This window comes from Indicator indicator, chromosome 3, assembly GCF_027791375.1.
Source record: "Indicator indicator isolate 239-I01 chromosome 3, UM_Iind_1.1, whole genome shotgun sequence".
Taxonomy (NCBI): Eukaryota; Metazoa; Chordata; class Aves; order Piciformes; family Indicatoridae; genus Indicator; species Indicator indicator.
The window spans coordinates 7243319-7267989 of NC_072012.1; the positions used below are offsets into that span (position 1 = coordinate 7243319).

The 24671-nt window shown below is 42.2% G+C and overlaps 1 protein-coding gene across 1 annotated transcript in view; it reads left to right on the plus strand.

Moving 5' to 3' along the window:
• Positions 1–24671, plus strand: part of PPFIBP1 (PPFIA binding protein 1) — a 61463-nt gene that overhangs the window by 16822 nt on the left and 19970 nt on the right. The window contains exons 3-13 of the mRNA XM_054399821.1: positions 983–1069; positions 2784–2897; positions 3440–3571; positions 8180–8272; positions 10993–11107; positions 14441–14473; positions 15700–15761; positions 16778–16862; positions 19082–19239; positions 20133–20251; positions 22929–22982. Coding sequence (XP_054255796.1) covers positions 983–1069; positions 2784–2897; positions 3440–3571; positions 8180–8272; positions 10993–11107; positions 14441–14473; positions 15700–15761; positions 16778–16862; positions 19082–19239; positions 20133–20251; positions 22929–22982 — 1052 coding nt within the window. The remainder of the gene's footprint in view (positions 1–982; positions 1070–2783; positions 2898–3439; positions 3572–8179; positions 8273–10992; positions 11108–14440; positions 14474–15699; positions 15762–16777; positions 16863–19081; positions 19240–20132; positions 20252–22928; positions 22983–24671) is intronic.

Genomic DNA, 24671 nt, shown 5'->3' on the forward strand with positions numbered 1-24671 from the left:
GGAGATGAGCTGTGCTTGAAAGGGAGTTTCAAAGCAGGAGCCTGAGGCTTGCAACTTCTAAGTGGTGGTGGCCTATCAAGCCAGGGTTGTGCTGCAGACTCACAGGGACTTGAGGATCAGTTGAGGATCAGTTGCTTTTTTTTTTTTTTTCATCGCATATTCAGAAGGAAATCAAGGCTGCTGAACCTTGGTGGAAGTCTCTGCTGAGCACCCTGGATTTCAGAGCGGCTTCTCAGCCTCCTCTAAGCAATTTAGGCAATGATGGGAACAAGAATGTATTTTCTGAGCCTAGATGTGATTGTGGCATCCATCACAAAAGTGCTTTGAGACAGTTTTGAATATGGATAGAGTAAAATCCTCCTTGCTGCTCAAGAGCATTGAAGTTATTATGGAAAAGGAAAGTTGCTGATTCCTCTGAACACTCTGATAGCATTAGCATGCATTCTTGTTTCGCTTTAGCCTCAGGCAGCTTTACAAAGAGATGCGTTTAGATTGCAGATGTTCACCCATACCCAGCAGAATGTGCCCCATCTAAACGAATGCCTCTTACTGTGTGTTCTAGAAAAAAAAAAACGTTTGACTTGAAAGCAGCATAGTACACATCTTGTAGTTTGTCTGCTGATGTTTTTTCACTTGCTGAGTGTCTCAGGGCATTTGTTTGCAAGTATGGCTTAGCACAGGGCACCACTGAGCCCATATTTTTGTGAACAAAATGCTGAACACACAGTAAGTGAATTTCACAGAATTGGGTCACTGTAAGGTTCTTCCTTTCTCTTCCTTAAGACCTTGAACAATTCTTGTCCTGAATGGTGGTCACGTGTCCTTTCTTGACAGTCTGATTTATAACCCTTTGGGGACTAGAGAACACTTTAGATGCATTCTTGAGCTATGCAGACTAAAAATACTCTTGAAGTGTGTTGATAACATTGAATGACATTTATGATACAATAGCTGACTATACAATATTTGCTGTCTTTTTCAGACTAATGGACACATATCTGGAAATGGAGATGTATATCAAGAAAGGCTCGCTCGTCTGGAAAATGATAAGGAGTCTCTTGTTTTGCAAGTGAGTCTTTGCTCAAATTAATATTTTTTTCCTGCTCCTGCATTCATAAAACATTTTCATGGTATGTGATAAAGCCTTTGAGGATTTATTTGCAAATTTGTCATTGTGGACAGAGTTCAGAAGGCTTACTAATACCTGAGAGTTAACCCAGATTAAGGATAGGTGTGAATTTAGATCACAGGATAAGTCTAAAGTGCTTTCTTTTTGAGTCTTGTTAGATGAGCAGGTTTGCAGAGCAACTACCTTTTTAGATTCATTTGTATCCTTAAGATTACCATTTTCCATGATCATTCGCCTGCTGTCTACATCAGGTGGCATATATCCTGTCCTTGTGAAAGGTGACAAAAGCTGCAAGGCTGGCCAGTGGATGGTTGGAGACAAGCAGCTCCTTGGAGCTCATCTGCTGCTGAGATGGGCTGGATCAGCCTACTAGCTGGCTTACTCTCGCCATTGGAGTTGGGGCTACCTGGCATCTCTTGGTCTGTGCAGGCATCCTGTGTCCTGCTTTGACATGGGCGCCTTTAAAAAAAAAAAAACATAAAGTTACAGGCCTCCAGGAGGTCTGTAGAGCCCAATCCGGTGGGTGGACACAGGGAATAATGTTATTCCATTCCCAGAATCCCTCCATCCCTATAAAATTGGCTGCAGAGTTAGTGTCTGTTTCTTTTCCCCCTCCTTTCTGCTCTCTGGCCGGAGCCCTTATCTGGTGACACCAGTGGGGAGTCTCTCAGGCCTGTTTGTGCCCTTCAGAGGCCGGACTGATTTGTCCTGCCCAGCTTTGGCCTCTTTAGGAAGGGAGGGCCCTAATGGAAGGGAGGCAGTGGCAACGGTGAGAAAAAGAGCACTGGGGCTTTTGGTTTAGTCTGGTTGGGGGGAAGGTTTTGGGGAGATTTTCCTGTATCCTGTAATCCTTGGACTATGTATTAGGAGTCAATGATTCATGTATTCTGTATTTTTCTGTATATTTTTTAATACATTTTCTGTATTTCTCTCTAATTCAACGAGAGTGTTCTATTTTACTCTTATGGGGGGAATAAAATAGTATCTGTTTGCTCTTTAAACAAAGACATCTTGCCATCCTCTGATGTGGACTTGGCCTAGGAGCTGTGACAATAGCGAGCACTGCTCTCGGCAGTCTGTCCTCTTTCCCAGCAGTGCTGCAGATTTCCTTCAAAGGGCCTGTTTAAAACAAAAAAATCTCATTCTGTGGTCTCAAAGGTGTTGTCTTGGGCTTGCCTAGCCTCAGAACATGTGTTTTAACTTCCTTTGCTTTTATTGTTCTGAGAAGGAGAAGCTGTATGCTATGGTAGTGAGGTTTAGCTCTTTGGTTGTTTCAGTAGGAGCTAGTGGATTTTAGTTAATGTAGTGTCACAGCAAAGGCAAAATTATTGGCTGTAAAATGCAGCAGCCACTCCTTGTGAACACTTCCAGGAAAAGTCAGGAGGTGAGATGCAGAATTGCAATGTGTCCACCAGAACTTTGGCTGAAATTCCAGTAAGTGTGAGGAGAGAGCTTTCTCCCCTCTCTTGTTGCCTTTGCCGTGTCTTGTGTCCGCTGCGCAGCTCTGCAGCTCCTCCTGCTCCCTGTACGGTCTCATTTAATCTTTGGCCCATCTAGCACTGGTACTCACATACAGTTCTTTGGGTGACGCATATGGCATGGGTGCAGGATACTAAATGTATAGCTTTTTTTTTTTTTTAATTCTGCTGTGCAGGTAAGCGTGCTTACAGACCAGGTGGAGGCCCAAGGAGAAAAAATTCGGGATCTGGAGTTCTGTCTAGAGGAGCACAGGGAGAAACTGAATGCCACAGAAGAGATGCTGCAGCAGGTATTTCAACAGCCCCATGTCTGTCTTCCTGTCTGTCTTTGTTCCATCTTAGTGAACTAGGTTTTGCTTTAGCAATAGCAGCGCACTTCAAGGTGTTGCACCCCTTGATGTCTCTTAACCAAGTGATAATTTTCCACCCTATTTACTTTAAAGTCGTGTGTAGTAATGTCAGTGCTACTTCACACTGTAGGAATCTAGTTCTACTCTTACTTGAGCCTTTCCTCAACTTCAAAAGTGCTTCAGAGAGACTTTCATTGAAGCCTCTGGCAAGATGGGTGGGTTCCCTCAAAGCTCCTTGCTTCCAGAGCAACTGTGATGACAGACAAGCTTTTTGTCTCAGCAGCTAACCCATGATAATGCACCCACAATGTCAGATAGGTGTCTAGGAGTCTGTCAGACGGGTAATAGCTCTGTTCCAGGGCTTTGGATACTGCAAGGAAGAGAGGGATGCTTTTCTCCATGAAAGAGGCCTTTAGCTGTAGAAGTAAATTACTGATTTCTTTCCATTGAATGATTAATGTTCTCTTTTTATCTTGAATCAGGAGCTTTTAAGCAGAACAACGCTTGAAACTCAGAAACTGGATCTTATGGCAGAGATCTCCACTCTGAAGTTAAAGCTTACATCTGTAGAGAAGGATAGATTGGACTATGAGGACAGATTCAGAGACACTGAGGTGAGTAAAACCCAACTGAATAAATCATGGAAGCTGTGTGTGGCTTCACATTACTTGAAAAACTAAAAATTTCCTGGGACTCTTTTTTTTTTTTTTTTAAGAGGGGAACTCATCTTGAAGTTTAAAACGTGTATCTCTGAAAATACAAAGTATTCTCTCTGGTAAACTCCTGGTTTTACAAACAAAGATTTTCAAAACCATATTTTGATTCTTGCCATCGCATCTTGAGAGGGATGACATTTAGGAAGGATTTAAATAAAATCATGAACATACTGCACTCTTCCATCCCAACCTGAAACTGTCATCTTCTTACTTAGTAAGGCATGTCTGAGGCAAATACTTAACCCTATTGCAAGTACAAAGAGCACACACGTGCAAAGAAACAGCACACCTAAATATATAACTTCTGGTTTCAGTAGCAAAGAGAATGTGGTGACTCGGTGTGAGGGCAGTCTGAAGCCTCAGTTCAAAGCCCAGCCTTAAAGAAGCCCAGGTCTGAGACACCAGCAGTTACTTATCTCCGCCTAGCTTCAAGTTCAGTGGTGTACAGTGCCAGGAGGAGCTGCCATCCCCTGGCAGTGCTCTCCTGAGGCTTTGCACCCACCTCTTTGGGTGCCACAGATCTGTGTAGCTGAGCCTTGCTCATGTTTGAAACCAGAAAGCCTGAAAGCAGTTGGGCAAACCCAGTTTTTCCAGGAGACTCCAGAAATTAGGCTGAGCTTTGCAGCCGGTGTTGACATACTCCTTATCAGAAATACCTTGGAGTCTGCCTAGGAAGCAGAACAAAATTGCCAGTTCTGGGTTCGTAAGTGAGCTGAAATGTCAGGTGTTTGTATTATGCGTGTTCCAAGTGTCATTAATTTCTAAAAGAAAAGAAGCCATAATGTCATCCAGGAGGCAAAATTTTCCCTTCCTACTTCTTTCCAGTTTCCTATACATTTTCCAGGGAAATGTTGTTCCTCATACCTATTGCAAGCATAAGGGCAAAAGTTAGGCTTGCTTTTGAATTAATTTCTTTGGCCCCATCTTAAGTAATCTGCAGACCCAAAGAATTCCACAGGTTGAAAACTAATGACCTTGAATCATGCTCAGGTTTGAAATGGTGGTCATTTATGGAGTGATGGCAGTGTGTATTCCTGCAGTGGAGCACATCTGGGTGCTACCAAACTGGCGGTTGGATTCGTGTCAGCTCCCATTACTTTTTCCTCTAGTTTGATGCCAGGTGTTATGTGAGGGATCGTCACAACTTTACCTTAGAAGCAACTGATTTTGTAGTCCAAGTGAGTGCTGAGTTACAGCAGTGCTGGAGAAATTGGCAAGGGAAAGTTGAGGGAATCCTTGAAGGTCTTCTGCATCCATAGGAGGTCTGTTTAAGAGCTGGCTGCTTTCACAGCTTCTGTGAGGTCTCCCTGCCCACAGTGCTCAGCCCTTTCGTGAATTACAACATACAACTAAAAATTCTTCTCCTGTATATTAACAGTTCTCATAAGCAGCCCAAATTATAAGTTGTTTGACATCAGTGGCTTTGAGGAGGCAAGATTTGGTCCAAATAACTGCAGTGAGCAGGCAGTTTCAGAACAGGATTCCACTACATCTCCATTTGTAAACACCATGTAAACTGGGGCTGTTCAGTCTTGAGAAGAGAAGGCTGAGAAGGGATCTTACCAAGGTCTATATATACCTGAGGGGTGGGTGTCAAGATGAAGGTACCAGTCTTTTTTTGCTGGTGCCCAGTGATAGGACAAGGAACAACAGGTACAAGCTAGAACACAGGAGGTTCCACCTCAACACGAGGAGACACTTCTTTATGGTGAGGGTGCCAAAGCCCTAGAACAGGCTACCCAGGAAGGTTGTGGAGTCTCCTTTTCTGGAGACTTTCAAAACCAACTTGGATGTGTTCCTGTGCAGCCTGCTTTACGTGATGCTGCTTTAGCAGGGGGTTTGGAGTTGATCTCTGGAGGTCCCTTCCAACCCTTAACTAACGTTCTGTGATTCTTCTGCTTTCCAAATCAACAGTGATTGGTTTGCTTCCTCTTTTTCTATCTTTATGAGCTTTACTGTACTCCCTTCTTTTGTTTCCCTCCCTGAACTGCAGCCTCTCCATAACTTAGCAGCACAACTCGGCATACAAAGAAAGCAAACATGGAGCTAAATGTTACCAGAAAAGTGTGAGGACTACAACATGCACTGCTAATCTGTAGGCTCTGCAAGAGGCTTACCTATATGGCAGCTACAAAGCTCTTTGAAATACCTTGAAATATGCTTCATGTCTTTGATAAAAACAAGATAACTGAAATTATGTTTAAAAGGTGGTCACTATAATTTGGATCTACATAGATCTATAGGCTGGATATTTAGGTCAAAACTACAGAACTATTACTAAAATGTTCCTCCCTCCCTTTGAAAGGCAAAATTATGTAGTTTAGTGTGATAGAAATGACTGTGTTTTTTCTTCTTTGTTTCAATATTATATGACTCTGAAAAGGCTTAGGCTTAGACACCTAAAGGGTTAATTTCCATTTTGTTCGGTGGACAAATGAATGGCTAATTAGTTGTAAAGGGCTCAGCTATGCAGAATCTCTTGACAGGTATTTTGGAGGAATGTTTTATTCAGTGTTGATCCAATTCTGTTCCTGTTTCAATTGGTAGATGGTCAATTAATTCAGCAGCACTAAGTCTTTAAAGGAATGTTTAAAACATTGTAATGTAAAACACATTATGGTTTTATTTATATATATATATATATATATATAAAAATCAAATCCAAATCGAGAAAGAAAAACCAAATATTGTATCTGTTTTTATTTAGGGAAAAGGAAAGGGAAAGAAAAAAACCTGCAACAATTGACATCTTAAAACAACTCTTGTAGAGCTACCGCCTCCTACAGAACTTCCCCTGAGATTAAATCCTTCATATTACCTACCATTATTTATGTCTGTTATTGAAGCTTCCTATTCCAGCCCAGTAGGTTTCTAATACTCCCTGTTCTTTCTCAAAACAGATGCTTCATTAGATCTGTAGGCTTTTCCCCCTTTGTGCTCTGGGACTTTACTGTCTAGATGCTCACATGTACCTAGGTTTTTCATAGGTAATTGTATAGTTAATAGAGATGTGTACTTCTTTAAATCATTCCAGTCTTTCTGCTTTCTCAGGAGACACCAGTATTATTTTTCTTAAGGAGCACAGGTGGGCTGAGTTGGGCTGAGTTTATATAAGAAAATATCCTACAAAGGAGTTTATTTAGGGAGGAGTCCATAACTAGACATGGTCTTTGAAGCAGCAGCCAGAAGGTAAACTAGCTCACTCACAGGGAATCCTTCATCATTTAAATACCATAAGTCTCCTTTCTGCAGTTGAGTTTCTGAGTGCAGCAAAGCCATAAACTGCAGTTAGTGTTTCTGATGCTATTAAGGAAGCCTCTGACCCTCAAAGCTTAAAGTCATCATTGTTTTTTTTGTGCCTCCCTTGCCCTGCGATGAAGAGCTCCCGTATTGTGGGTGAGGAAGGAAAAGGTTTTGGGAAATAGGAGTCTGTATGTCCTACCCTGTCACATCCATTCATGAATCCTTGCAAGAAACAGCTGTTGAGTGTTTGCGTAGAGGAATCTGACTCTAAATCAGGAGAGGACCATTTCATAACTCTTTCCTGTTTTGCAGGTTTTTAAGACAGCAATATGTTGTGCCTGGGGCAGGTATTTCCACTCATTTATGGGTGCCCAAAGAGGAGGTATATTAAATGCAAGCAAAGCAGATGCCATACAGTAGCCGCCATGTGGGTTTACTTCTCATTCACTCAGGTCAGCTAGGGAACTCAGTAGGTTTTTGGTCTGGTCTCAGATCCTGATGAATCTGTATGACACCCTGAGTGCCACACAGACATGCACACCTCAAGCATCACGCTGCTCCAAAAGCACTTCAGGTTTATAAGCAATTACAATGGTTGGCACCTTCAGGTTGATTTTGCTCAATGGCAGTATTTCAAGTGAAAACACAGGCTCCAGTTTAATATATATCAATTAATAGCTTTTAATACATAGGTATTTTTATATAGATATCAGTAATAATCACAAAGGAAAGACAAGCAGAATAGCAGTGCACCACATCATTACTGTCAAGTGATACAGTGATTAAGAAAAGGATGCATAACCAATTACTACCTAAAAAAAAAAAAAAGTTTGCACTTCAGCTGGGAAGCCCCTCGACAGCTGACCCTTGGAGATCCTAGGTAATTGGGAAAGTCCTACATGGTGTGTCTCACCCATAGGTGAGGCTTCAGCAGTCAGCCTGAGAGTCTCATGCTTTGTTTTAGTAAGTAACAAACATCTTATTTAAGTCTTTTTTGCACGAGTCAGTGTGTAAAACATACAGATTGCTGTGCTCCTATTGTCCATCCCATCTGGGACACCAGCCAGGTGTTCCAGATGTGACCAAGAATTGAGCTGTGTCAAATCAGCACAAAATAAAACTTTGTCCAGATGTTACTGTTTGTAGAAGTAGATGACAACAGAAGCAGTAACCAATCATAAGCAGTGCATATTGTTACTGGGCAACTGTTTTGCTTTGTTTACTGATTTTCTTGTTTCTGGTCTTGTTTTTCCCCTCAATCAGGATTTGGTCCAGGAAATAAATGAGTTGCGGTTGAGAGTTGGAGAAATGGACAATGAGAGACTCCAGTATGAAAAAAAACTGAAAACTACCAAAGTAAGTGAAACTAAGGCGAAGCAGCAGAAATGGGTGCAAAACAGACTTTAGGAGTTTGATTTTAGGAGTCCTTACCTGCACCCTGCAAAATCCCAAGACCCAAGAATTTCATAGTGCTCACTTAGAAGCATGGGTTATTTCCAAATTTCAGGCTGTGGTTTTCAGATCTTGAGACTGTTTTTTATGAAGGATAAATTAGAACTGTTTTGTTTGGAAAAGACCTTTAGGATCATTGAGTCCAGCCATCAACCCAACACCACCATGCCCACTAAACCATGTCACAAAGTGCCATGTCTACCAGTTTTTTTTTTTTTAACACCTCCAGGGATGACAACTTCACCACCTCACTTGGCAGGCTGTTCCAATGCCACACCACTCTTTCAGCAAATCAATTTTTTCTAATACCCAATTTAAACCTCCCCTGATGTGTGACCTTAGGACATTCCCTCTGATCATATCACTAATTACTTGTGAGAAGAGACGTGGGAGAAGGCTTCTTTCAGGGAGTTGTAGAGAGAGAACTTAACCATGCAGCTAGCTGTTAATAGTAAATTTATTACCTGTTTAAACCCTTGTTTCACCTATGTGTCAAGAAACAACAGTTGCAGTATGTGAGGTGTGTGTCATAGGTGACACCAAAGCTGAGTGTTTCCCTTCTCTTAAATGTGCTGAAAATAAGCCACTTCAGAAGGGAAAGCATTCAGCTAATGATTTCTAGCAGCCTATTTCTGTATCTAACTGCTCTTTGCCTTTTAGCCTTTTCTCTTTTCTATCTTTAGTTTTCTCTCACTCCTCTGTCTCTGTTACCAGTCTTTAATGGCCAAACTTTCTAGTATGAAAATCAAAGTGGGTCAGATGCAGTATGAAAAGCAGCGGATGGAGCAGAAAAGCCAAATGTTAAAGGTGTAGTAGTTTCTGGGTCGCTTTGGGCTTGGTTTTCAATCCTTCATGTTGCGCCACTGTTTTATGATGTCTCGCATTGTGCTGTCGTGCTCTGTTCTTCATTAATTGCTGTGCACCAGTAGGCAGTGTGCCCTTGCCCACTAGATTAGTGTAAAGCTTTTTATGCAGCTATTCCTTGTGAACAGCTTTTCTATTGGATGGGAAGATGGCCTTTTCATGGCTTGTGTCTGTTATTAAAACAGATTTTTTTCTTACCTTTATAGAAAAAATGTATTCCTGAAAACTAGCTAGAAAATAGTGAATTTTTGGTCTTGTCCCCTCTCCCACGTGTAAAATTACATACTGTGATTCAAATTCAGGGGAAGAAACACACATAAAAAGCCATATGCAGCTTCAGTTGCCCATGAGTATAACAGCAGCTCCTCCAGTGATCAAGATAGTTCTTGTTTTCAAGAAGTGTGGGTCTTAAACTGGCAGGAAATATCATCAAAATCAGTATCAGTTTAGAGCACTGGAAGATTGTATTGCCCAACCACTGCTCTGGAAGAAAATTTGATTTCTTAGCAATTTTAAGTTTGATCTGTTTTTTAATGATGGTTTAGAGCATTAGGAACCAATTTCAGGAAACTCTGTTCTATGGCCCATAGTTTGGATTGCATTAGATATAGCAGATACTTGCAAGAGATTTTGAGGGAAGCTCAGGAGTTATACTTAGGCTATATAGTTATGCCTAGCTATACCTATTCTAGTTTGCTTTCTTCCTTTAAGGATTTAAAACTTGAGTTAGAAGCTGTACATGCAAAAATTATAAGTCTTGACTGGTTTTGTTTTCCTTACAAGCTGAACAAATTAAATTTTACGTGTTTTGTACCTTTACACTGAGGGTCCTGTCTTGATGAGGCTGTTGCACAAGGTGTCCATGGACATTAAGGACATCCTGGGTAGGATTTGACTCAGATTTTTAAAAACTAAATGCATGGATCCTTGCCAGTTACTTGCTAGTGCAGATGGTTAGATCTAAGTTAAAATTCCACAGCATTTATCTATACACCCTAACTCCCCCAAACACCATCTGTCTTATTCCCATGAGTCTCAGCTCTAAGCTTCCTTTCCTAATGCTCGATCAGCAGACCCAAACTTTGGCAGAGGTACCACATTTTTGCTTTCTAGTATGTGTTCACGTGCTTGATCGTGTTGTGAGTGACTTTTCTGTCCTAGAAGCAGTGGTTATTCCTGAAACTGTCCTCATCCTGCTGCAAGCACAGTTCCATAACTGTCCAGTTTTAAACATTCAGAATTCCCCAGAAATAACAAAATAAGTGTTTGTAAATTTTAGCATTCAGCTTCCTCACATGCACATTTTCTGTCCCTGTGAGGTTAAATAAAAGAAACCTGCCTATTTTTTTTTGTTTCTTTTTTGTTGTTGGTTTTTTGGTTGGTTGGTTGTGAGGGTGCTTTTTGTTGGTGGTTTTTTTTTTTTTTTTTTTTGGTGGGGGTTTTGGTTTTTTGTTTGTTTGTTCTGTTTGTTTGCTTGGGTTTTTTATGTACTCTTTTTAAATTTAGGTGTAAAATCTCTTTTAATTTTATATGAGACTGACAACTGGACCGTATGCCCCCTGTTTTTGTTCCATTATGTGGTCTGTTCTGATGATCAGAGTCAGTCTGGTTGGGTGTGATTTCAGCCAGTGTAAATCTCAGGGGGGCCTTCAGTCATTTTCACCAGTTGAGGATCCATCCACTGTGCTTCATGGGAAAATTTTGGCAACATCTCAGATGTGAGTGGAAGCTGTCACTGAGTAATTCTTTGTCTGTTGCAGGATGAGCTAACAGCATTGAAAGAGAAACTAGAACAGAAGGAAGCTGAGGTAAAAAGGTTGCAAGAAAAATTGGTTTGCAAGCTGAAAGGAGAAGGAATTGAAATACTGGACAGAGGTAAGAAGAAGGGAGGCTCTTTCACCATGTCCTCCTCAGGCAGCTCATCTGAGGTCATATTTCCATAAATGGTTGTACAGGTAATAACAGATCAAAGCCTTCATTTTCATACACTTCTGTCTTTGTGTTTACTACTACTAATACATTCAGTGGGTATTCATAATGCAGCTGCTGAACCTGCTGCCATAGCAAGTTCTTGATCAATATTACAGTAGCCTAAGTAGTCCCTAGTTAGTTCTTTACGTATCTTGCATGGTGCCTCAAAAGATAGTTTATATTGACAAACAAATCCATAAGGTCATTTCAACAAGTGCCCCCAAAAGTTTATACTGAGAAGAAAACTTTCTGTGTGGGTATCTATACTGGGCTTTGCTTGTACCCTCCTTACTGCTAAGAAAAGGGGAAAAATGACACTGCCAACTGAAGTGTGATGTGTACCAGCAAAACTTTGTTGTGGACCTCACCACCCATGTAGGTGAAATTGAGGACTGGTTTCAGATTTGTGCACTGGTTAAATCTTCATTGAGCTTGAATTAATACAGGAATTTTACGTGGCGGGTAATTCTTTTATTTGCTTTCAAAGAAGCAGCAAAATCAGTATTTATTTTGGGGAAGTTTAGATTTGGGAACAAAGTTAAAAGTAGAATTTTTTTCTTTAAAGCCTCATAAAAAAATTTCCACAGACTTTCTTCACCTGTTGCATAGAATCATAGAACTGTCAAGGTTGGAAAAGACCTTTGAGATCGTTGCCTCCAACTGCTCACCTAGAGCTCACAATCCCAAGCCAGTTCCACTAAACAAGGTCCCTAAGCACCACCTCCACATATCTTTTAATTACCTCCAGTGACAGTGAATCCACCATCTGCACCCTGGGCAGCCTGTTACAATGCTTAATAACCCTTTCTGTGAAGGAATTTTCCCTCATACCCAACCTGAACCTCCACTGGCACAACTTGAGGCTGTTTTCTCTTTTCCTGTCACTTGTTGCATGTGAGAAGAGACCAACCCCCAGCTTGCTACAACCTCTTTTCAGGTAGCTGTAGACAGCGATGAGGTACCCCTTCAGCCTTCTCTTCTGAAGACTAAACAACCCCAGTTCCCTCAGCTGTTCCTCCTAAGACTTGTGTTCAGGGCTCTTCACCAGTGTAGTTGCTCTTCTTTGGACACACTTCAGCACCTCAGTGTCCTTCTTGTAGTGAGGGGTCCCAAACTGAACACAGTATTCAAAGTGTGGGCTCACCAGTGCCAAGCAGAGGGGGACAATCACATCCATAGACCTGCTGGCCACACCATTCCTGATGCAAGCCAAGATGCCATTGGCCCTCTTGGCCACCTGAGCACACTGCTGGCTCGTGTTCAGCTGGCTGTCAATCAACACCCCCAGATCCTTCTCCACTGGATTTAACTCCATTTCCCAGCACTCCTTGGGCCCAGCCATTCAGGCAGTATTTTACTCAGCAAAACATGAGTCTGTCCAAGCCATGAGCAGACATTTTCTCCAGGAGGATGATGTGGGAAACTCACAGGCCTTAAAGTCAAGGTAGATAACATTGACAGCCTTTCCCTCATCCAACAGGTGGGTCACCTTGTGATAGAAGGAGATCAGATTGGTCAAACAAGACTTGCCCTTCATAAACCCATGTTGATCGGACCACATCATCTTGTTGCCCCATGCATGATGCCACTCAAGATGATTTGCTGAATGATTTTTCCTGCCACTGAGGTCAGGCTGAGAGGCCTGTAATGTCCCAGTGTCTCCTTCTGGCCCCTCTTGTAGATGGATGTCACACTTGCTAACTTCCAGTCCACTGGGACCTCATCAATTAGCCAGGAATGCTGAAAAATTATGGAGACTGGCTTGGCAAGCTCTTCTGCCAGGTCCTTTAGTACCCTTGAGTGGATCCCATCAGGTCCCCTAGACTTGAGGGTAGGAAGGCTCTACAGAGAGATCTACATAGGTTGGATCAATGGGCTAAAGTCAGTTGCATGAAGTTTAATAACCCTAGTGCTGGGCCCTGCACTTCAGTCATAACAACCCCAAACAACACTACAGACGTGGGGATGAGAGGCTGTAAAGCTGCCTGGCAGAAAAGGACCTGGGGATGGGGGTTGACAGATGACTGAACATGAGCCAGCAGTGTGCTTAGGTGGCCAGAAAGGCCAACAGCTTCCTGGCCCGTATCAGAAATGGTATGGCCAACAGGAGTAAGGAAATGATCATGCCCTTGTGCTCAGCACTGGTGAGGCTGCACCTTGAGTACTGTGTCCAATTTTGGGTACCACAGTACAAGAAAAAACTGAAGTTCTGGAGTGAGTACAGAGAAGAGCAATGGAGCTGGTGAGGGGTTTGGAGAACATGTCTTAATGTGCAGAGGCTGAGGGGGCTGGGATTGTTTAGCCTGAAGAAGTGGAGTCTGAGGGGAAACCTTACCTGAAAGGAGGTTGTAGTGAGGCTAGCGTTGGCCTCCTCTTCCAAGTAACTAAAGACAGGACAAGATGTAATGGCCTCTGCCTGTGCCAGGGGAAGTTTAGGTTGGAGATTAGGAAGGATTTCTTTACTGAAAGAGCAGTAGGGCATTGGAACAGGCTGCTGTGGGAGGTGTTGGAGTCACCATCCCTAGAGGTGTTCAAAAAATGTGGCACTTTGGGACATGGTCTATTGGTCATGGAGGTGTTTAGTAGAAGGTTGGACTTGATCTTAGAGGTCTTTTCCAACCTTAGTGATTCTATGAAGGTCACTGAAAGTGATCATATTGAACTGTGGTTCCTTTGGCGCTTTTTTTTTTTTTTTTTTTTTTTAGAACATTTAAATTGAACAAGGTCTGTGTTTATTGTATTAGTGACTACTCCTATAGAGCTTTGCTTCCTGGGGCCTGTTATGTACATTGAGCTCCCATTACCCTCTGTTTTTGAGCTTTAGTATACAGTGTAGCTCAGCTGGAGATCTACCATGCTGAACCATGTTTTTACTGCCTGGGACCAATGTTAATAGTGTTGGCAGATTATACAGGTTTTCTGCCCCATTAGCTGGATTATGCATTCTGAACAAATATGCATAGACTGTCACTTAGCTGGCTTTTGCCAGTAAAGGATTAGAGAGTAATCTATTGGCATAGCTGAAGAACATATCCTCAAGATAGGTAGCTGTGTATGAGAGCAGTCATCAAAAACGTTAGCACTGGGGGAGTGCAGGTTGAAACGGTGGATTGCTTGCTTCTGTGATAAATAGTATGTGAGGAATGGTTGACTCATTAAGTAGCAATGTTGTCTTAAAAGTTATTTAATATGATAACCTTCACGCTAATTTCAAATCCAATGAATTTTCCTGCACAGATGAAAATTGTAAAAAGAAGCTCAAAGATAAAAGTAAGGTTGCTCCTGCCTTGCCACGAGCGTTTGCATTTCAGAAGTGCTTTCCAGAGTAGCTTTCTGCATGTGTTTGTAAAACTGCTTTAACAAACATTGTTTGCATCATCTATAACTCTTAGTTACACTTAGAGTAAAATTTGAGAATAAGGGTGGAGGTTGGAATACAGAGTTTTCTGAAGACAAGCAGATAGACAAAGACAGATTTGGTCTTGTGGAGAGTCACAAAACAGAAATGCAGTCACACTCCTGTAATCTAGGTTTTCAGTTATATTAACTGAGTGAAAATCATTGGAACTGGATCAGTTGCTGTTTCTGCCCAATGTGTCTAAGTATCTTTCATCTAAGAAAGCCAACCAGGAAGCTTATTTTCTTGTTTCATTAAGGAGGAAAATGTCCTGCCCACTCTGTCTTCTGTTAAAAGAAGATAAAATGCCTGTGAATTCGGCCACCTGACTATGTTTGTAATGAAATGTAAAGTTTACTTTGTTTATGCAAGGCAAATTTTAGCAAAGATGAAAATTATTTCCATTCCTTTTGAATGTTAAAACACATTTTCCTGTATTTATACTCCTTTGTAAGTAAGGGTTATAGATGAAGCACAGAACACTGTTGTCTGTGATAGGGACCTTTTCCAAGTCTAAACGACAATCTGCATTCTAGCATGACTGCTCATCACAGCAAATATTTGTATCATTGCATTGTGCTGTCATCATTCCTATATTCATCCTGAGTTAAGACTAAGCATCACTGCACAAGGCTTTCTTCATCACATCCATCAATCCTGTTGCTTTGTGTAGTGGGGTTTTGAGATGCCATTTGGGGTGTTTGTTGGCTGTTGTCATGAGGATGGGTTTTATTGCACCCCAAATGGAGTACTTTATATTCTGGACTTTTTGTTTTGCAATTACTTATTGTTTGAAAGGTGGAGATAGTCAAAGTCAAGCAGTAGTTTTACTCCTGACTTTGCAGTTTTCCTAAGGCTGTAAGGAAATGTGATTTTCATAATTTCCTTGATAGAAATGTCAGAAAAAAAGGGTTTGAAGGAAAGAGAGATTTTTTTTCTATATATTTCCACCCAAAATAGAATTTAAGTGGGCTAACGTTTTGTCTTTTAATTTGTAAATTTACTTTTGTATATTACCAAGTAACTTCTTGGGGTTTTTTTGTCTTACTTCCTTACAGTGATATTTAAATTGACTTGGAGAACTGTATTATGTTTTTAGATACAGAGGTACAGAAAATGAAGAAAGCTGTAGAATCGCTAATGGCAGCAAATGAAGAAAAGGTAGAAAAGTCATTATTTTTTTTTCAGTAGTCATTCATCAGATTAAATCTAAGGAAATCTTTGCATATGAACTTGTCACAATTCAGTTAAAAAATCAAATCACAGAATTGTCAGTGTTGGAAGGGACCCCGAGGATCATCTGGTTCCAACCCCCCTGCCGTGGGCAGGGACACCTACCACTAGAACAGGTTGCCCAGAGCCACATCCAGCCTGGCCTTAAAACTTCCAAGGGATGAAGCTTCCACCACCTCTCTGGGCAATCTGTTCCAGTGTCTCACCACCCTTACGGTGAAGAACTTCTTCCTGAAGTCTAATCTAAATCTCCCCTCCTCTAGCTTGAATCCATTCCTCCGAGTCCTATCACTACCTGACACCCTAAAAAGTCCCTCACCAGATTTCTTGTAGGTCCCCTTCAGGTACTAACTAGAGTGATTCACTCTAGTTAGAGGCACTCAAGCAACTACAACTGAGCATTATGAGCTCTATTGCATTTCCAGAGTCCTTAAACTGTTGTGTCATTCAATTCAGTGCAACTGCAGTTGACACCATCTTCTGAAAATGTGAAGAGCTTCATACAAGCCCCGTGAAATACCACAGGCTGTGTTTCCAAAAGGGCTTTCTGTGAAGTATGAATTGTTTCCATGTATGATGTAGAACATTCATATGCATGTGCATTTTGTAGGATGTTTTCTTTTGATCACCAAAGCCCTACATCCTTTGATTGCTGCTTGCTTTGAATGTGGCAAATGAATTATACTCTACCTTTGACTTAATAAGGGAGCTGAAGTCCACTTTCAAGGCTGGACAATTCTGAGGATTAACTAGATTGTGGTTTTTGTTAAATGCAAATTTTGTTGTTTCAAAGCTTCTCAGAGTTCTGGTCCCTGTCCCCCATTCATGCTTCCAGTTTCTTTTAGTCTCACAACCAGTTAAACTGAAAAATATCTAGTGTTTCTATTTCTTATTTTTTATTTGCTGAAAGAAGGAAGCACAGTCAACTCTTGCCTTTATTTTAGGATCAGAAGATAGAAGAGCTTCGGCAATCTCTGAATAGGTACAAGAAAGTTCAAGACATGGTGATACTGGCTCAAGGTAAAAAAGGTATTGTACAATCACAAAAACTCTACTCTCATTTAAACTCTAGGTGCATTGTAGTAGTGTTATATCGACTCTCAGACTTAGCATCTCTGAAGGTATGTCTTGGGTAGAGCAAGAGCCAGTTCTTCAACTCGTGTGAACTGGTAAATTGCATTTTTCACTTCAAGGCAGCTGCACATTTGGGTGCTGTGTAATTTACCATCCTGTAGTAGTAACTGTTACAGTCATGTTGCTTATTTGCCCTTTATAAAATTCCTTTGAATGTGATAATCTGTCAGGCTCTTTCCATAACCTTCTGAACTGCCTTTCAGGGCTGGCTGCTAAAATTTGCTGTTCCCCTCTCTTGCATGTGTTCTTGGGGAGGGGTTGGTAGCTGAGCAGAGCAGTGGCTGAGCATACATGTTCCTACAAGTCAAATCAGCACCACCCCAGGTCTGCACACACTGTAATAGCAATCCTCAAGAGCTGCAGAAATATCTGTAGCAAAAGGGATGTGCTGCCAGGACTGTGTTGTGATGGCACACCATGTCTTTGGCATACTGTAAGGAAGCCTTCACAAACCACTACATGCAGAAGCTGTGGAATAGTTCTCCTTTCTTGCTGCAGTCAGGGACCAGGCTGGCTTTTCCTACCAGTCTTTATTCACACACATACCCCAAGAAAAGCCTTCCTTACCACCAGATAATGAGCTTAGCTGAGTGACTGAAATGGTAGCTATAAACCATAACATATAAGGATCCATTCCATATGTTCCAAGACTGGTGGAGGTTTCCAGATCTCAGAAGCTCTTATTCCTAAAGATGGTCATCACAGAATTACAGAATATTAGGGGTTAGAAGGGACCTACAGAGATCATCCATTCCAACCTCCTTGCCAAAGCAGGGTCACCTAGGGCAGGCTTCACAGGAATATATCCATGTGGGTTGAAAGTCTCCAGAGAAGGAGACTCCACAACCTCTCTGGGCAGCCTGCTCCTGGGCCCTAGCACCCTCATGGTAAAGAAGAAACTCCTTTGTTCTGACTGGTACCCATTGTTCCTTATCCTATCACTGAGCACCACCACAAAGAGCCTGGCACCTTCATCTTGACACCTACCCCTCAGATATTTATAGACATTGATAAGATCCCCTCTCAGCCTTCTCTTACCAAGACTGAACAGCCCCAGGTCTCAGTCTCTCTTCATAGCAGAGATATTCATGTCTCGCAGTCATCCTCATAGTTCTCTGTTGGACTCTTCTCTAGCAGATCCCTGTCTCTCTTGGAGTGGGGAGCCCAAAACTAGACATAGTGTTCCAGGTGTGGTCTCAGCAGGGCAGAGTAGAGGGGGAGGAGAACCTCCCTGGATCTGCTGGACACACTTTTCTTAATGTGCCTCAAGATGCTGTTTGCCCTCTGGCCACAAGGGCACATTGCTGTCCCATGGAGAACTTGCTGTCCACTAGGACTCCAAGGTCTTTCTCCATAGAGCTGCTTTCCAGCAGGATGACCCCTAGTCTGTACTGGTGCCTGTTGTTATTCCTCCCTAGATGCAGGACCTTGCACTTGTCCTTATTGAACTTCATAAGGTTCACCTTCACCCAGCTCTCCAGCCTGTCCAGATATCATTGGATGGCTGCACAGCCTGACAGGGTGTCCTGGTGTTCCTCTTTGTTTCTTTCTGGCTTTTGAGAGACTATCCTTGCTGGGAGGTGGTGATTGCAGTAAAGAGATCCTGTCCTGCACATATGAGGGCACCAGCTATTTGCAAAGCCATGTGAAAGCCTTCAGCCACTGTCTGCAACTGCCTAGCCTGCTCTCCAACAAGCACTGCAGATGCCATAAAGACATCCTAAGCTTCAGGCAGACTTGACCCCCCTGGCCTTTCACTAGTGAGTAAAGGAAAAGAAGTATTTCGTATGTAATTCTAGAACATGGGACAGGAAATAACTACTGCTGTTTATCCAGCTTGTTGAAACTGGTGCCACTAAACACCCTGAGGGCATTTGCTGGGCTTTTTGCTATCAGATCTATGTCCTACCTATGCTCCAACCATGCTGTGTTACGGTGGTTAAATTGGGAAGTGACATTTGGAAATGACTTCTTCAATGTAGTCTGTCCTGGAAAATTAATATTCCTTGCCTCTTCTCTTTTTGGCCCATAAATGAGCATGCTGCCTGTGGCTTGAATGGGTCATCATCTATGCAGAAGTAAAGCCAACAAGTTTTCATCTTCTTGTCCTTCAGGCAAGGAAAGTGATGGTGAAGACTTCTTGAATTCAGGGTCTGTTTCCACAGTTTTATTGGACACACCGAGCCTGACTGACCCAGAGAAAAGTCCATCCCCAACCCCACTGACAGCATCTCCACTCCATGATGAGTTCAACATGAATATTCATGAAGAGGTATTTCTTTTTCTTCCTCATTGCTTGTGCTGGATTCATATTGCAGATGTCAGAACTCAAGTTTCTGAAACGGTTTCTTTATGGGTTACACGGTTTTCTAGGAATGTCCCATCTCCTTTTAAAGAATGTAGTGAAAGCTGCTAAGGATTAGAGTTGAGTTAAATTTACCATTCTTAAAATCAGATGGAATCTCAGGAGTCAGCAAATAGTTGAATTTGCCATGAGGATGGGTCTAACCTACTTTATTGTGAAACATAGAAATTACTTTTCATGTCAAACATAGGCACTTAATTTGTCAGAAAATTGAAGTAAACCTGTTAGACTTACTTAATATATCCTGTCATATTTAAAAGGATGCAATCTTCATTACATACATTCAGTTAAATGATAAGCAGGTTGTGGTCCAGGCTGTGATGTTTACAGTCACCTTTTCCAGTAATAACACTGTAGATCTCAAATTTCTCGTGTCAAAGCAGGGAATCAACTTACTTAACTAAACAGCATGAACACACTATGAAGAAAACTAATGTAAAACTTTAGCAGCTTTTTCATTTTCTGTGAGTGGCTGAGGACAGGAGTAAACCTGCAAAGTGAACTTAACCATCATGGAGTCTGTGGTAGAAATAGACTTAGCAGGCAGCTTTAGGAGAGTTGTGAGACTCTTGTCTGTGCTGTAGCTTATCTGTGCAATGATTCATGTTTTATCTTCAGTACTGTCTTTCAAGTACTAAATCACTGTCTGCACAAGAGAAATTAGAAAATTGCTTAAAAAAGATACCTTATTTCAGATCTTTCTTTTCATAGTTTATCTGTTACCTTTTTTATTTATGACTGCTTAATTTTAGCTAAAAGTAGTGTAACATGTTCTTTATTGTTTCTAGAATTCTCTACAGATCCACACCAGTATTCTACAGATTTCAATCCCTTCTTTTTCATCAACATCCAAGAGCTCGGAAGCTGCTGCTGAGAAAGCGAAAACACAGCTGAGGCCAGATCCTGCAAGTGAAACGAGGTACTATTGCTTCCACGTATTTCTCAATTGTAAATCCAATAGCCTGTGGTGTTTAACAAGAGTACTAATCTGTCATTTACTGCATTGTCAAGTCAGTCATTTAAAAAGGGCTAGCGTTCACTTGGCTAGGTAGAGCAAACTAAACTTATGTTCATGAAGTGCATTGCGTTTTCAGCAAGCATTAGTTCAATTGCTCTTGCTTGTAGCACCGTTCTGAACCAGGTACTTGCAAGAAATTAACAGAAGGAGGGAAAACCTGAACTAAAGAAGGACACAGAACTGTTATTTTTATCGAGGTTTACATCACAGAATCATAGGGTTTTTTCAGTTGGAAAAGACTTTTAAGATTACTGAATCCAACCACTGTGTAACTCTGCCAAGTCTGTGCTAAACTGTGTCCCTCAGCACCACATCTCTGCCACTTTTAAACACTTCCCTCCAGGGACCGGGGTTCAGCCAACTGCCTGGGAAGCCTATTACAGTGTTTGAGAACCCTTTCAGTGAAAAAGTTTCTTCTAATATCCAATCTAAGCCTCTCTTGGTGCAACTTGAGGCTGTCTCATCTACCACTTGTTACTAGGGAGAAGAGGCCAATACTCACCTCACTCCTCAAGGAGTTGTAGAGAGCAAGGAGGTCTCTCCTCAGCCTTCTTTCCTCCAGACTAAGTGACCCCAGTTCCCTCAGCTGCAACTCACCAGCCCTGTTCTCCAGACTCTTCACTAGTTTCATTGCCCGTCTCTGGACATGTTCCAGCACCTCAATGTCGTTCTTGTAATGAGGAACCCAATACTCAAGGTGTAGCCTCAGTGCTGAGTACAGGGATGTACTGGTTTAAGACAGCCTGCTCTCACAAGTAAATTCCCCCACCACAGGTGGAAGGGAAAGTAACACCAATCCCCCTCCAGGTGGGGCTAAGGAGTTTAATTAGGTCTCATGATGTACAACTACCTTAGCCTGTTTTGCAGAAAAGCACAGCAAAAGCAGAAGCCAGTGACAAAACAACCCCCCAACATCCCAAGCCCACAGCCAGCCCAGTAGAAAAGACCAACCACCCAAAACTGGAAACCAGAAGCAGCAACTGGAACAGGCAACCCCTCATGTTACAATCTGACCTACAAGCCCCATGTACTTTGCTTCAGCCAGCACTTCTGTTTTAAAGGTGGCATGAGGTCAGCATGATTTTGAGTACTCATCATCATATTCAGCTGGCTAAACCCTATGAGAAGGGAAAAGGCTGAGGTGGGGCATATAAGCCTGGCTGAAATAGTGTTGGTTGCAGTAGCACAAATGCTGCATTCCTGATGATTTGCAATTGGGACGTTTTCCAAAGCTGCTAAAGATTGATGTAAGATGCTGCCAAAACTGCAACAAAAGGACTGTCCACAGCTGATCTTGAGCTATTAATAGAACTCAAAGAAAAGAAGGAAAGGCAGGCAACATTTCAAGAGATCACAGAAAGAGTGATGCATGCTGCTGTCCTTTGGCATGATGAAATGCTCACTCTTACAAGATATGTGCCTTAGATTTGAAACTCAAAAAAATGTATAGGCACAGTGTCCCAGGGAAGATGACATGGAGATATGTGGCTGCACCCCAGGGTTCTGGCTGATCTGTGGCACCCAGGGGAACCCATGCTTGAACCCAGTGGCAGCCTTCTGGGTGAGAAACGGCAGTCAGCTTCTTCCAGTTTTTTAAGTTTGCACCCTCCTTGTCCACTTGAGGAAACACTGGAACAGGCTTCCTGAGAAACTGGTTAAATACCCATCCCTAGAGTGTTTAACAATGGAGAAATGTGGTGCTGAGGGACATGGTTTAGCACCAGACTTGGTAGGTTTAGATAATGGTTGGATGATCTTAAAGTTTTTTTTTCTAACCATAACAGTTCTGTGGTTGTACCCAAACCCTGCAGATCTGGCCTGGCACTGCAAGTTCAATGAAGCCTTGAGCAACCAGGTCTGGTGGAAGGTGTCCCTGCCCATGGCAGGGGGTTTGAACTAGGTGATCTTCAGAGTCCTTCCAACCCAAACCATTCTGTGAATCTATGACTTCTGAAAAGCATACTGGACTTGCAGCTGGGCAGTGGCTGTGCTAGGTTTGTTCATTCTCTGTTCAAATCCCTGGCTTTATCTAAGAATCCAGAGGGAAGTAAATCTTGTTGTCTTAAAACCATCATTGGTCTTGATGTGAAAAAGCAGTGCAAGAACAATTTGATGTGTGATTTCTCTAGTTCCTATCCAGAAGACCAGCTTTGCTTGGTTTCTGCCATGCTATACTTTATGCAGCTCTAATCATCATCAGCAGGGATTTCATCTGTGGTCCCATCTTGGAAAAAAACAAAGCAAGCACTAAACTGCAAAAAAATGCTCTACTCTGGAGGTGACTCACAGAGAGACAGTGACCTGCACTGCTTGGTGCTGCTGCACCCTCTGCACATGCTGTAACTTCTGCATTTATTTAAGATGAATACTGCATTGTTGTCATCAACTTGCTGTGCACATTATCTGTCCTGGGGCTCTTAAGCTCAGCAGTGTCCTCTGTCTTTTATAAGACTTGCCACTGGAGAAGGGAAAATTTATCATGTGTTAGTACTGTAAAAGGAGAAGTGAAACCAGACTTAAAGCAGGCTGAAATGATAGGATTTGTGGATGGGATCCTATTTTTTCTTTTGTTTTACAGTGAAGGAAGATCAACAGGTTCCTCTCCAGAAACACACCTGTCTGAATGTCCAGTGTAAGTATCATAATCAAAAATGGTTAGGAAATTTATTTATATGTGATTGTTGACTTGAAAACCCCCTCCCAGCACATGCACACGCACACAGACACACACACACACGTTTTCCATACACACATAAGTATGTCTGCTCATTCTATGCAAGACAAGTGTGAGGCTCAGCAGCTGTATTTATTTTGAGTCAGTGTTATGAGAATATTCCCAAAGACAGATTCTGCACCCCTTATTATGCTGATATTAAAACACATAACTTTGTAAACTTCAGTGCAGTGACTCTTTAATTTATACCTGGTTGTGGGAAAGCCTCTTTTCATCCAGACTTAAGTGTTCCAGACTGTAAAGCCCACCAGAAGATGGAGGATAACTGGTCTGAAAGGGAAAATATAACTGAAAATAAAATACTAAACCACACATGTAACTTAAAATGTTTGGCTTCTTTAAGGATGAAGTTAGTCAGAAGCCTATTGCTCACAATCCTGTTTTTCATAGTTTTTGTTTATATCACTTAATTTGCCTGTGTGACTTCTTGTGGGAAGACCACCTAGCTTGCCATGGGACAGGGAGGCAAATTGATTTAGTGGCTTCCAGACCAAAGTAATTTACAATCAGCAGCTGTTTGTGTTAAATGAAGATCTGTGAAGCTGGCCTTGAAAAGAGCCGAACGAGGGAGATGAAGATAACATGGCTCTGTTTTGGCTAAAATTGATCAGGCAGGGCTCAACTAACATAAACACCCAACTTCAAAGCAGATTCTGAGGGCCGAGGTGCCTGGGCAAAGGCCTTTGCCTGATTAACTGCAATTTTAATGTTAAAGTTGACACTGCTCAATATGCTAATAAGGAAAATTAAGTACATGCTAAACATATACAACTGTAGTACTCAGCTTTCCTCCCAAACCATGCTGAACATTGCCTAGAAATCAGGGACAGTCTGAGCTAAGATACAAACCTACAAGAGGGACACCTACAGGAGGGTTGGACTAGATGACCTTTGGAGGTCCCTTCCACCCAGACCATTCTGTGATTCTGTGATCTCTCGGCACACACTGGGGGCACCAGTAACAGCGCCAGTAGTGGGGTGCAGCATGGGCCAGCAGCTGGGAGGGAAAGAGACAAGGACAGGCTGTGCTTCTTTTCCTCCACCCAAGACAGGGACACCTTTCTTGGTGAGAACTGCGCCTTCAGTATATGGCTAAACTTTGGCTGCATTTCTACTCTGTATTAGAGCTATTGCAAAGGTTTCCATCTCTGACTTTGTCAGATGTTACCCATCATTTATTAACCTGAGATCACAGAATCATAGAATCAGTCAGGGTTGGAAGGGATCACAAGGATCATCTGGTTCCAACCCCCCTGCCATGGGCAGGGACACCTCACACTAGATCAGGCTGGCCAGAGCCTCATCCAGCCTGGCCTTAAACACCTCCAGGGATGGGACCTCAACCACCTCCCTGGACAACCCATTCCATGCTCTCACCACTCTCATGGGGAAGAACTTCCTCCTCACGTCCAGCCTGAATCTCCCCACTTCCAGCTTCATTCCATGCCCCCTAGTCCTATCACTACCTAATATCCTAAAAAGTCCCTCCCCAGCTTTCTTGCAGCCCCCTTCAGATACTGGAAGGCCACAATAAGGTCACCTCAGAGCCTTCTCTTCTCCAGACTGAACAGCCCCAACTCTTTCAGT